The 15,057-nt window shown below is 38.0% G+C and overlaps 1 protein-coding gene across 1 annotated transcript; it reads left to right on the plus strand.

Moving 5' to 3' along the window:
- Window positions 1-3,988: 3,988 nt before the first annotated feature.
- On the plus strand, window positions 3,989-14,568 carry LOC307264879 (adhesion G-protein coupled receptor G5-like; the record flags this gene model as incomplete). Its single annotated transcript, XM_080046416.1, has 9 exons — window positions 3,989-4,403; window positions 4,486-4,561; window positions 4,819-4,960; window positions 9,425-9,544; window positions 10,366-10,471; window positions 10,855-10,949; window positions 13,386-13,501; window positions 13,729-13,997; window positions 14,471-14,568. The coding sequence occupies 9 exons, from the start codon at window positions 3,989-3,991 to the stop codon at window positions 14,566-14,568; spliced, it is 1,437 nt and encodes a 478-aa protein (XP_079902542.1).
- Window positions 14,569-15,057: the final 489 nt, after the last annotated feature.

Raw genomic sequence — 15,057 nt, forward strand, 5'->3', positions numbered from 1 at the left:
CATGACAGCAACGAGGTGTCAATGTCGTGATTTTCAAAATAAAATGTGAGCAGCCTGACTTATTCTAATTTCCTCTCTTTGTTGGAGCCAACAAAGAGAGGAAATTAGAATAAGTCAGGATGAAAATGTAAACTAGACCTAAACAGGGATAAAATAATGCAGAAAGTTGATTAATTCTTGACAGAACCCTAATGAACAGTTTTTATCTCAATAAGGCTATATCCAGCAAACAGTAGCCTAAATCAAACACAAAATGACCATTGGACATCAAGGAAAAGCTTTATAAACGATCACCTTTAAAAAAAAATACAAACAGAAAGGGATGGACGCAACTGCAAATGACATGACTGATTTTATGTTACTTTTTAATATATATATTTTCATATTTTAGATTTTTAAATATTTTTCCTCCCATACGTTGACATTTATTTTGAAGGCATCGTACTTCCGGCACTGTCTTGTCTTTCTGTGGCTGACTTGATAGAGCTGACCACTACAAGACTATTATCAACCGGACATACAGAGGTGGAAGGTGGGAGGGAGCACAGAGTGAGCCCCCCTCTGTTTTGTATCGCTCCACCACAGCACTCTCTCTCTCTCTATCTCTCTCTCTCTCTCTCTCTCTCTCTCTCTCTCTCTCTCTCTCTCTCTCTCTCTCTCTCTCTCTCTCTCACACACACACACACACACACACAAACAAACACACAATGCACACATCTAAGATTGAAATGATAAGATATGGGCTTCAAAATTACCATCATGTGTCATAAACATACTATAAACTCAGCATTCATTCAAAAACATGGATATGTTGTTACTAAGTTTAATTTAGATACACAGGCACACACACACAGTGGTTACATGGTATGTCTAGTATTTTCTTTTTTATATGTGTAAGCAACAATAAGCAACTACACCATAGATTGCATATGTATATAAATCTCACTTTGAAGTCCTTTTTAGAAATAAGCTGCCCCTCTTTTGTGAGTGGTAGTCAACATGAGCCCAAGTGAGAAGGAAGCACCCTTCATCACTTCAGACGGATTGATAGGACAGCAGAGAATGGTCCTAGTTCCTGAGGCCTTGTCGTTTGCTTCCTCTCTTTGTAAAAGAGACTGTGGATAGACACGGCCATTATCACAACCCTATCAATGGATCCGACATAAGGTAAAAGGAAGTAGCTACTTGCAGAATGGGTATGTTAATGGTGGTTGGTTCAGGACTAGAAAATGCATAGTTATTCTTCCAACAGTTACTAATGAATCCACATGCATGTCTGTAATTCATATTTTTGCATTACTCATTCATTGAGGACTCGGACAAGAGATGGACCAGGGAATACTTGTGTGCAGTTCCCCACTGTTGCATGGTGTTTTAAGGTAGTATGTCCACTGACCTTTCTGGCCGTGGCTTTCATTTTAAGGGAGATGCAATTGTCTCTACAACACACGCAAGGGTTGCTGATAAAGCACTTCTCCTTAATATTACATAATAGAGAGTGTGTTTTATCACCCAGGTTTTTCCAGTTAGTCATAATGATGATCAACACCTGCTCTGTGTGAGTCAGTCAGCTTTATCAGCCTTTTTTTTATCCAGGTGAGCAGTCTGATGGTATGTCACAGGTAGGTTCAAACCCCCAAGGCTAATATCATTCAACCCCCTGTCCACACTCCAGTGATCTCACCTGTCTTTGCATTAACCAAACACAGGGAAATCCCCCACTAACAGAGATATTTTTAGGAAATATATGTCATTGTTTCTCTTAGTTACACTGACGTTTGCCTCCAATTAACACAAAAGTGTTGTCACTAGTAATAACACAAAAAAACTAACAACCAGTAGCATTTCAACATGTTTGTCTGCATATAAAATATTCCGTTACAGTCAAAAGTAGTGGTACACATATATATTTTTTTTTATGTAGGTGTTGTAGTAGCAACTTGAAGGCTACTTTACTGATTTTGTGTTTGTTATGTTTTGAACATTTAAACAGATTTTAAAACTGAAAGTTAGCATGCCCTTGTATGAATAAACAAATTATAACAATATTAAAATGTGATAAATGAATGCACCTTTTGTCAAAGTAATGAAAAGTTATATATTTATAGTGAAGGGTTCTGAAAAAGGGAACGCAATCAGGGACAACAATCAGTCAACAACATTACTGTGGTGCTTAAAGGCCTACTTCACCGGTGGGAATATGAAGGTGTATTGAATTCTGAGATCCTATGTAGTATAAATGTGCAAAAAAAAATAAAAAATCGGTTCATCCTAGCCTGAGAAAAGGCAGAAAGAGTGTTTTTTTAACCCTATATTAATCTTACTGTGACATCACAGTAAGATAAATATAGGGTTAAAAAAAAAATTACTTTGTAAATATTACTGTGATGTCACAGTAGGAGAAATCACAGTAATATTTACAAAGTAAGGTTTTTTTTTTAACCCTATATTTATCTTACTGTGATGTCACAGTAAGATTAATATAGGGTTAAAAAAACACTCGTTCTGCCTTTTCTCAGGCTAGGATGAACTGATTTTAATTTTTTTTGCACATTTATACTACATAGGATCTCAGAATTCAATACACCTTCATATTCAAACCGGTGAAGTAGGCCTTTAATGAGTTAAGAACCATGTCAAAAATGTCATGCTGGCTTCAGAAAGGCAGAACGGCCAGCTGTATGCCCAGCCAGTAAACTTGCTGATTGATAAAGCATAATGTGGAACACACACACACAAAACAGCCGTGGAATGCATGCACAACATCAGAAGCTACAGGTGGGTCCATAAACACATTTTGGTCTCTAAGAAATAAACAGGTGGCTTAAATTCAGGTTTTTACAATTACAATTACTTCTCATTTAATTCAGTTGACAGCTATGGACCTCCTATGTGGTCAATATTCAATATTACGTTATCTTCGAATATTTAAAAAGTTGTCTATATTTTAAGCAATTTAATTGTATGCTTATTTTATAATTTATCGTTTGTTGATTTGATGTTGAATATGTTGGGGTTTCAAACAGACTGTGGACAGCAGATTTACTAGATATACCATACAGATATACCTTAACTTTCAATACAGATTCAGGATTTCATATGGAAAGCAAATGTGTTGATTTAGCGTACTGTGATACAATTGCAATCTCTGATTTCTATAGGTGTTCTATTAACCTTTCTTTCTTATACTTAAAGGGAAAACAAACTAAACATTTACAAGTTGGAGGATCAAATCCTTGCCTTTTACCTCAACACCCTATTTCCTTAGTTTTTTTTTACATGTTACTCCCCTCTGCTGGTGGGAGTAGTGACATGCAGCCATAAACCAAGGTGTAATGTATTTAACCAATGCAGTATTGCTATTAGAATCAGATTAAAATAGTAAATGCAATCACATTTGGGATTTGGATGTGTGAACAGAATGTCCCCCCCATTTCTGATACTGAGTTTGATATTGTTCAATTATTCAATGTGAACAAATACTTGTAGATTCAGATCTGACAGAGCTAGGGGATAGGCTACAGTAGGTATTTTTGAATGTTGTGTCTGTTGCTGTTTCCTCTTTTATTTAAAAATGTCATTTACATGTTTTGTTTTGTTCATTTAAACTTCCCATTAAACTCTTCCGTGCATTTCAACTTCCCATTATTCCCTTCTTGTGTCCTGCTGTAACAGCTCTAGTCTGTTTTATCATCAGATTAAATCATTTGTACATGGGTTAAGTCACATGAAAAGGTAGGCGATGTTTTTTTTTCTCTTAAAGTCAGAACCATCTAATGGAACTATGTTGTATTTATATTGAGTTTGATGTTATGGCAGAGGAATACTGTTCTCAGTTAAGATCAATATATGTGATGTGGTGATTCTTTTTTTCAACGCTTAAATCAGATGTAATGATCAATGCTTTACCATATCATATTATGACATGTGTTGGTTAACACAGTAAAGACAGGTTTTTGTTTTTAATGTATCCTCTTTACTTGACAGGATGAAGTGGTGGTTGCCCTGTTGGGTGGTCCTGTCTTTGGTATCTTATGACATCACCTGTAAAAGTCCTTGTCGAAGTCAAGTTGCAAGTGGGGTTAAAAAACCAGGGCCAGATAACGTTAAAAAACCAGGGCCAGATAACCTTAAAAAACCAGGGCCAGATAACGGTAAAAAACCTGGGCCAGATAACGGTAAAAAACCAGGGCCAGATAACGGTAAAAAACCAGGGCCAGATAACGGTAAAAAACCTGGGCCAGATAACGGTAAAAAACCAGGACCAGATAACGGTAAAAAACCAGGGCCAGATAACGGTAAAAAACCAGGGCCAGATAACGGTAAAAAACATAGGCCAAATAAGGATAAAAAACCTGCATGCGGTAAAGATCGAAAACCAGGGCCAGAAGAGGATCAAGAAGGTGAGAAACTTTTATTTTAAATAAACCTTTTATTATTTTATTTGTATATTAAATATCAATACATTATTATTTTACTCAACAGGAGTTTCAGATGCCAGAACATGTATAGAAGATGTGAACAACATCTTCCAAAGTGGAAACTTCCGTGACACTATTGAGTAATAATTATACTATGTTTTAATATTTAATTGTATAACTGTTTGGATGTGTTTTATGATTGCGAGAGCACTTGGGTTTGTTTATGAGTAATTAAAAAAAATAAAATTACCATCACAAGATGTGTGCATGAGAGTAAACAGAGACAGGGTCAGATTTAAGATTCTGTGTTGTGGTCCAGAATTAATGATACATTTTAAGAGAAACAGTTGTTAATTGGAATAATAAGTGTTTCTATGTTTGTTTCCTTTTCAACCAGGGCCATCGACAGCCTAGAACACTTCCTTGAGAAAACAGAAGTGAATGAGACTACATACATGAATAGCAGCTCATTGTTGGTCATCCTGCACAAATCTAAAGGCCCTTTCACAGGCCTTGAAATTTATGCTAGTGAGAATGAGGTAAGGGTAACCTACAATTAATCTGAATTGGAGACTAATGCTGACCTCTCACCAAACGACTTCTGACGTGCTTTGACAGTTGCAGACAAATGCACAATGTCAGACGGAAATCAAGAGAGTCTTGCTGGAGTTGTGGCGCGCGCCCTTAATCTTAGTCATTTGGTGTGAGGTGGTCATCGAACCCTATTTCAGTAAGTCTTCGTCCCGTCTTGACGTTCCGACAAAATCAAACATGTTTGATATTATCGTCTCTCTGTATGGTTGGCTCATGCAAATAGGGGAGTAGATGACGTTGACAGACACTGTCAACAGCCAATGGGTGCACTCTCTCCAGCACCAAACACTATGCAGGAGGAGCGGCACTAGTCGCGACCTTTGTCTGCCTGTCACCCACTTTTTTATGACACTTTTACCTGGAACCAGGCTGACAACTGCGCAACCTTAACCATTTACCGTCACATTTAGGGTTAGGAGTTAGTTATTGGGTGACGAGATCAGCAAATAAAGCCGGGCAAATAACCACAGGATGACCCCCGCTCGGCTCTACAATATTGAATTAACTTTTTTTTATTCAAAAGGCTAATCACAATAGCATTCGCAATGTGTAACGTGATAAGGCATTACATTTACGTGATATGGGCATATACTTATATTTACGTAGTTAAGTTTAGAGTCAACCAGTCCATTTTACCTGCTTAAAATTAACTTTTTATTTGATTGAAATTACTTATTGTCCCTGGTAGCAGGATTGGAAATAATCATTATCTCAAAAGGAATCTAATTGTAGTCTTGCGATACGAGACCCTCTATCTTAGCTAAATATGTCCTGCGTTAAAAGCCCCATACTATCTACTATTTTGTATGGTAGAAAAAAAGATTTAGGATGTCCCGATTCTTGTGGCCAGATTTAGGATGGTTAGAAAGACCCGTATGTCTACTACATCCGGCCGAGATTTTTATTGTTGAAAACAGCATGCTATTAGGCCGATTCTTCTGACCCACAATCCAGTGCGCACCTGAAGTGATGTCACATACGTAGACGGAGCCTCCATATGAAAACAAATGGGAATGCGACGGATATAAAAGCAAGAGGCAAGATCAAGGCGCAATGTTATGATGAAATAAATAAGTAAAAGTATGTCCCAATTGTAGCATACTGCATTCTAACTAGATTATTTTTATGATCAGATGTAGTATGTAGAATAGAAAAAAGAAAGAGTATGTGATACGGAACACAGGGCTAGTCTATGACTACAAACTAATGACTAATTCCCTTCAGGTGTGAGTTGATGTGATGTGAGAGGGTGGATGTCTTCGAAAACCCATACTAACGTCCTACTCATACTAATTTTGAAGTCAATTTGAGTATGTTGTGGTTGTGTATGCAGGGCCGGATCTAGGCATAGGCATTCTAGGCACGTGCCTAGGGCCCATTTCCACAAGGGGGCCCAGTGAGAAGAAACATTTTTTTTTTTTTTTTTTTTTTTTTTACGGTATGTGTTTGATATTAACATCATATTATGCAAATTTAAGTTATCATACAAAAAAAGGAATAAAATTTTTTGGTCTGGATAGTTAATAACCTATTAATTGAATCAGTTCATCCGAGGTTAACTTATCACTCGGTATTGAGTTTATTTAAAAAAATTGGAAATTGGGCTGCCCTCAGTTGCCCATGCACTGTGTATACTGTAGCCTATAGCCTATTTCAGCCTCATCTGTGGAAAAAAAAGATAGCTGGACAACAGAGTTCTTCTGCTTCGTTCCTCTCACTGCATTTAAATGCATTCATAATATTAAAGAGAAATATGTCCCGTAAAAGAAAAAAAAGCACCATCCCAGAGGACACTGAATTATATTTTTTATTTTATTTATATATTATATTTTTTCTATATTAATATGTTTATGGAAAATCCATGTCTTTCTTCGATAGCTTTTATTTCTACTTCATTCGAGCCAGTATCTCCAAATTGTTTGTTCACACAAAATTCCTCAGATTTAGCCTCTTAATTTCCCTCTCAAAGTGCACCAAATTCATGCATTTCACTTTAAAAAGGTAAAAAAAATCTCCCGGGGGGGCATACCCCGGACCCCCCTAGGAGAGTGAGGATCTCGGCTGGCTACTATTTTCACTAAACTGGACATTGGAGGCACTAGGGATGAACTGGGTGTGTGAATGACATTTAACAATAGTCAATCATTTGACCACGATAACATTGGAGAGGGGGGCCCTAATCAAATTCGGTTTAGGGCCTTATGAAGGCTTGGGCCGGCTCTGCTCCCGGGTTATAATTTTAGTCGTCAAACCAGAGTTTTTCTGTGCGGCGTCTCAGACCGGCGATGTCTCACTGTGAATTTCGCCGTTACCCACCACAGAGTTCCACGCCAGGTTTCACCAGGTGAATCGCTGCTTCGCTCGTGCAAGGCTTTTGTGTTAGATCAGGCTTGCACGAGCGTTTTAACTTTATGCTGAATAAAGCATTGCACTGCACTGTTTTTCATCCAGTTGGAAAAATTGCTCCCACACTGGACTCTGCACGCATCTTACAGAAATGCTCCTGCAGTGAGCTTGCACACTCGGTTACGTTTCTCTTTACTCCCGTTTACAAACGCGCAACTCTTAAACAAATGAATGAGCATAATAGCCTACTCTTGTGGCAGTTCAAATGTACGTAGTTTTTCACCAAATCGTGAAGTATCCGTTTGGAGGGGGCCCGAAAAAATGCGGTATGCCTAGTGTAATCTTTCTTCTTAATCCGGGCCTGTGTGTATGTGAGTTTGTGTAGGCGAGAAATGCCCGGATGAGTACTTACTTCCGGGAAGATTTTGTGTATGGATCGATAGGTTACTTTTCCTACCTAACCGTCCCACAATGCATTGCGTCTTTTCAAACGACACAGACGATTTATTTTTAAATTCTTTATTGCTTCTGTATACTTCCGTGAAAAAAGGTCTGATGAACCTCGCATACACAAGTGATCGTTAAGTAGACAGTATGTTGTATGTATATATGTTGAGTATGTAGGAGGGAGGACGCTAGTTTTCTTTAGTATTTTTCAAAGTCTTTAAAGAGTCGTCTAGTGTGGGGCAGGCGTAAGTCTAAATCATTTCGAAAATGCTCATAGATTTTTAGCTATGAACTTTTATGATTCAGAGGTTATTGTTTCCACTGACTGCTGATCTCATGATGAGCAACTCTAGAAACACCTTCAAGTTGACCTTTTTGGGTTTTAGTGATATCTTGGCAACTACTCTGGATTCATGACATGTTCCATAGATATTAAAGCTGGGGTATATGATTTCTGATTGGTCAAAGTTAACATGAGCTGTACACTTTGACCAATCAGAGCGAGGCTCCGATTCTCTGTTCTTATTGGCTGTTGGGACTGTCCATTTGATTTGGCACGACTGTGTTGGTGTAGAGCGTGTCAGGGAGGGACCATAGGGGAGGGACCAAAGAGAACAAGTGGAGCGGTTGAGGTATTTGAATTCGAATCTCTATCCCAACTGCCATTTTCTCCCCAAATCCTCCACCCCAGCTTTAAGGGCCAGATAGACTTAAAACATTTTCACACGCTAATAGCTCCATTAATTTGCGGAGAAATAGCACCCCCAATCTGCCCACAAATTAATCCAACTCCAAGGATACCTCATTGTTAACTGTAATATATCTCTAAAAAAATATATCAGATTAAAATTAATTATTATCACCCCCCAATACATCTGTTAGCTAATGTTTTATATCAAACCAAATCTTCTGAATTTTGAACATCATTTTATATTGGAATAAATACAAATTATCACAGACCATAATATCCTTGGTTACATTCCAACATTCCCTACATCTTAAATTGTTAAATTTACCTTAAATCATGTTTTCGCAAATGTATTGTAGTTCATACAAAGTGTCTACATAATGCAATTACTGCTGGATGCTGTGAATGTATCTTATCCATCCTACATGTGTGTTATGGTCAGACTGGTATGCCGATGCTACTTACAAGAAATATCCCTCAATTAAATTTACTTTTTTGTTGCTGAGTATGGCTGGGCTATGTTGCAAAAGCTAGTTATAATAATAATAATAATAATTGATAGGTTTTATATAGCGCTTTATTGCCTAGACACTCAAAGACGCTTTACAGGGTTCCTGGTTCAATTCGTTCACACACAGTCATACCGGTGGTGGTAAACTACGAGAGTAGCCACAGCTGCCCTGGGGCAGACTGACGGTTATGTCAAAAGACTAATAATTCCAATTCAGAAATTCCTATTAAAATCTTAAACTATTAGTAAGTGAATTACCCATAGGGTTACATTATATTATGAAGTGTGCTTGTTGGAATGTTGGAGTTATTTCCCTGCTATTGTGTTGATGTAAGACACAATTGAAACTGAGTGTTTCATTATTCTGTTGGAAATATTTACATTGAATGTTTCTCTGGCTCACTCCCTCTGATATAGGCAATGACAGACAAGACCGTCACCAACAGCAAAGTGAGGGTTCGCCTGCCGAGAGAGTTGGATGCTGGGTCAGACACCACAATTGTGTTTTCCATGCTTACATTGCCAGAGACAAACGAGGTCAGAGACAAGACTTACGTTACGTAAAATTTGGTAGAAAATAATTGGAAGAACTATCGTCCCAGAGACTATAAGTATATACATTGCAAACACAAGTTAAAAGATCACTCATGGATCATGGTAATTAAATGTTTTAAAATTATATTGATATTTTAAAATGGCTCAGCCTGTGTCTTGTTTCCCATTTGTTATTACTTTTATTGGTGATGCTGTTTCATTTACTAGCTACATCTCTGTATCTGTAGGAGATACAGAGATGATCTCCTCTGAAACCATTTGTTTTTAAACGAAAACCAAATGATCCAAGTAGTCCAAATCGCTTTGTAAAGCTATCCCTTGGTTCAACTTTGAACAATAGATCAGGGACATGTTTTAAACTAGAGTGTGGTATTTTACTCAGTTGTGAATGTTCCTTACATTTTTAGAAATAAACCAAATAGTTGCAGTTAAACCATTACATTTAAACTTTGAATACACTTTTTTTTGTCTTTTGTGGTTAAAGGAAAAATCCACCCTAAAGCATCATTGATAATAATTGTGTTGCCAGTCAAGCGCTCTCCATTTAGTAAATGGAGTGGGTGTGCCACATAGAAAAGCGAACAAGGTTTGAGCTGGGTTGGTAAAAAGAGGATCTGATAAGAGGAATCACAATATTTCTATACAATGGACATTGTATAGAAATGGTTCATGGCACATGGTTCATTTCTAGGACCACTGAGTGACAATTTCCTTTTAACACAGTAAAGGTATTTCAAATGTTACACAATTATTGTCTTGGATTAACTGTCAAATTAATTGGTTGACTGTATGTTTTACTGTAGACATCAGATATACTATACGAGAGGAGACTGGTTGGCCTGAGTGTGCGGGGCAAGAATATTTCAGGACTACAGGAGTCGGTCAACATCACAATAAACCTTACTACGGGCATAAATGTAAATAAACCTTTTTTCACAACTAATTTCCCACAGCCATAACTTCTGTAACATTTTATATTTGTATATGTGGCCCACCAAAAGCCCCAAATGTAATACAAACAATAAAACCTAATAGAAACCTGGTTCATTGTTGTGCCACAGGAGACACAAGAACCCAGATGTGTGTTCTTGGATTTCTCAACAAAGAGTGAGTAACTAGGCATCACGATCTGTCATGGATAATAACAACAATAGTATTTTGTTATAAAGATGGACATTTGAATTCATTATGGTTTTGTGGTTTCATCCGTGACAGACACATTGAGTTGATGTAAATCAAATGGGATGGAAACATTAAACATGTGTAATGGATCTGTTTGTTTGACTTACTAGACTATAGCAATGAAGGCTGCGGAACCAGCTGGGAACGTGGTCAGGATAAAGTCACCTGCTCCTCTGACCACCTCACATACTTCGGTGTGCTAATGGTAAGCTCAGCCATCATACAAAGAGATACGTTTGTTTATTTATTTATTTATTTGTTTATTTAGCAGGGACAATGCACAGCACATAAGCAGTACCATAGTTAGCTATAAGCTAATTTTCATCTGTAGTCCCTGGGCAGGAAACAGAGTATTACATCTCTGTCAAGATGGGAACCTAACACTGAAGTATAAAAACAATAACACACAATTTCACAACAGTAAAACACAACAACACAATATGAACAGTAAAATCACAACATTTAGGACACCACAACAACAACAACATCACAACGGTAAGAAACCAAGAAAACAGGACATCACAACATTAAGAAAACAATCTATGCATGATGGGTACATACTTGGGTTAATTTCAGCCATGACTTCATCTTACATTTAAAACCAGCAAAGGTGTTCCACACTCTTATGTCCCTTGGTACTAAGTTCCAAGACTTGGTGGCTCTAACTGAAAAAACGGATTTGCCAAACTCAGTGGATCTGTGCTGGACTACACAGTCCCCTCTGTTAGACGTTCTAGTTACCCTATTGTCTGTGTGCAGTGACACAAACTCCTTTAATGGAGGAGCGGCCAAATCATTAATTATTTTATAAACTAAACATACATCCGCAAGAAACACAAAACTATCAAAAGTCATGAGATTATGTCTTTGAATTATGTTACAGTATCGTAATGGCTTTTTGTCCAGTACCTTGAGTGTTTGTTTGTAAAGTGTTTGCAGTGGAGCAAGTGTTGTTTTTCCAGTTTGTGACCAGCTTGTAATACAGTATGAGATGTGTGAAAAGATCATGGAGTGCATGTAAAATGTTGCTGCGTCTAGAGGGAGCTGGTTCCTGATGTACCTAAAATTCCTTAAATTGAATTTGACTTTATTACACACCTGCTTCACATGTTTCTTAAATGAGAGCTGCGAGTCGATTGTTATTCCTAAATATTTAAAATGTGAAACAGTCTGGATCCTTTCTCCATTAACAATAATATCAGGCTGATTTCCATTGTTCCTATTATGAAAGTACCTGCATGCTGTTTTACTGATGTTGAGTGTCAGGCAGGACTTTGAGAGCCAATCAGAAATTTTGGCCATTGCTTCTGTTAATTTGGCGGCCACCTCACATCTGTTCTTTCCATGTGCGAGGATGACCGTGTCATCTGCATACATTTGTACGTCCACTTCTGGACATACAAGTGGCAGATCATTTACATATAAGCTAAACAACAAAGGTCCTAAAATTGAGCCCTGCGGGACACCAACAGAGCAGCCAATGAAAGATGAAGTCCTATCCCCAACTCTGGTGCATTGTTTTCTTCCAATGAGGTAGGACTCCATCCATTTCATTGTTTCCACAGCCAAATAAAAATTGGACACTTTTGAGAGCAGAGCGCTATGATTAACAGTATCAAATGCTTTGCTCAGGTCCAAAAATACCACACCTACAGCGCTCCCACTGTTGAGACTTCATATCCTGTAGAAGAGCATGTGAAACGGTTTTCATGTAGGGCTATGTTTTTTAATATATGTGTAATGTTGTGTTCATGGTAATGAACCATAAAAAAATATATATACTATATATTAATATTATAAAATACAATAATATAACATATTTGGCAAAAAAGGTGTATTACAATTACTGGTTGTGGACTGTATTTAAGCACATTTACTCAAGTACTGACTGAATCTAAAGTGAGTAATTCCATGACAGTTTTAGTCTATAGTTTCTTCTAAGATTACACTGTTTCATACCCTTCCTGTCAAGTATGTCTATCTGTATATCTATCTGAAATTTGGTGATTTTGAATTAACTGAAGGATGATGGGTTCATTTATGGTTTGAGGAAATGAGCCACCTACTATTTCAGCAGTAAAATGCTGTTGTTGAACAAAACATAAGTCCATAGCCTATGGCTGACATGATTTTGACAAACATGTCATTGAGAGGTATATTCTTGAAAGTCTGCATTGCTGTGTAGCATTATTGAAACTGCCACTAGATGGCACACATGTTTAAAAAGTAACCATTCTAAACATAGCGATTTAAAGTAAAAATTGTCAAAATTACCTAGTAAAATACAACAATGTAGGAATACACATACTACAGTGTATAAAGATTGCTGGTATATAAATATCCTGGTATATTGAAGGATCACTGACATGATTAGTATCAAAAATAGAAAATAGTCATTACTCACAAGGGTTTCTATACTTGTAGATTAACATAGTTATCTGCCATAAGGTGTTTCACACTAAAGATATTGAAAGAGAAGCTAATACAAACTAAATCAAGTGTTACAATTGATCATGATAAAACATATTTGGGTGTAAATGCGTATCTGCTTCACCACTCACTACACCTATCAAATATAGGCTGTAATGGAGTAAAATACAACGTTTCACAGTAAATTGTAATCTTTGAACTTTCTGCGCAGGTGACAGCTGATCTCTCACCTATTGACCTGGAGGTTCAGAGCTACATCACTCTGATTGGCTGCTGTCTCTCTCTTTTTGCCCTGGTCATCACTGTTCTGCTCTTCATCACAAACAGGTAACACATTATTTCCCTTGTGGATTACTCCTTTCTTTTTCATTATCATTATTCCTTCTATACCTTTAATCTATACTACTCTCCCACATCCTTCGGTCCTTGTTCCCATCACTGTTTTAGCTCCTCTTATCAACTTTATTGGAGCTAATGTTATCGCCACTATGATATGACAATGGAATAGGCCTAATTTGACACTTATGATTAACTAATTCTCCTGTGTTTGTCAGAAAACTCAGAGAAGATGTCTCCATGAAGGTCCACCTCAACCTGGCCATTGCTCTGATCCTCCTCAACCTGCACTTACTCCCCAGTCAGGCTGTGGCAGCGCTGTCCTCCACTGGGCTTTGCCTTTACATGGCCCTCTCTCTGCACTACTCCCTGCTGGCCACTTTCAGCTGGATGGCCCTGGAGGGGTTCCACATCTACCTTCTCTTAGTCAGAGTCTTCAACATCTATATCAGGAGATACCTGCTCAAACTCAGCGTGGTAGGATGGGGTGAGTAAGGAACGGGATGCCAAGACCAGAGACCTATAAGCTGCAGCATCAGTCAACAAACTTTGGAGTGATTGAAAGGTGGAGTCAGAGATTCTGGAGATTGCTCGTTGTCAAAATCACTTTTTGTCGAAATCTGAAGGTAACTATTTCTTCACGATCCGCTACTGTACTGTACTGTACTGTGTGTGTTGAATATAAATCTGGTATAAATACACAGCCTAAGCTCTGTAAACTGGCATGTAAAGGGTATGTATACAAAGGGGGCCCACAGCTGGCAACATGCCCATTTACAGAGCTGTATTAACACTGGATTTTGTTGTTACAGCGTGCCCACAGTACAGACAGGTAGCGGATGTTAAGGAGATATTCACAGATTTTGAAATAAAGGGGATTTTGACAAGAAGCTTTCTTCACAGTAGCTGACTCTTTTAAGTAAAAGCAACAATTCCCTGTTTTATTCTTGTGTCTCTCAGGTATCCCTGCAGTCATTGTGTTCCTGGTGGTCGTCATAGACAGGGAATCATACGGACGTGTCCCTGTGACCTCTAACCCTAACAGCACTACAATGTAAGGGAGACGCTGTGGCAAGTTAGCCAGCATGTTTAATCTAGGCTAATAAGTTACTGAAATTAATGATGTGTTTTGCATGTGCATTGTCTAGAGCAGGGGTGGCCAACCAGTCAGAGACAAAGAGCCACATTTTTTACTGTGTTACTGCAAAGAGCCACATCGTACACACGGGTACACACGGGTACATTTTGACTGGGGGTGGCCAAGGTGGGCCACAGAGTTAGAGTGGGGTGGCCATCCACCCCTGAATGAATAGAATGTGATATGCTGTACAACCAATTCAAAGATGATTTATAATCCCAAATTCCCAAATCATGTTAGTATCCATTGTAATGTTTGTCAGAAAACTAAACCCCTGAAGGGGGGTCTGGGGGCATCCCCCCCCAGAAGATTTTTTTGTGTTTTTAACATGTAATCTAAGCATTCTGGTGCATTCTCGCGAAGATAATAAAGGAAAAAGTCAATATTTATTTCAGCTCAGATGAATAGT

This window comes from Ammodytes marinus, assembly GCF_949987685.1.
Source record: "Ammodytes marinus genome assembly, chromosome: 1".
In the NCBI taxonomy this organism is placed as follows: domain Eukaryota; kingdom Metazoa; phylum Chordata; class Actinopteri; order Uranoscopiformes; family Ammodytidae; genus Ammodytes; species Ammodytes marinus.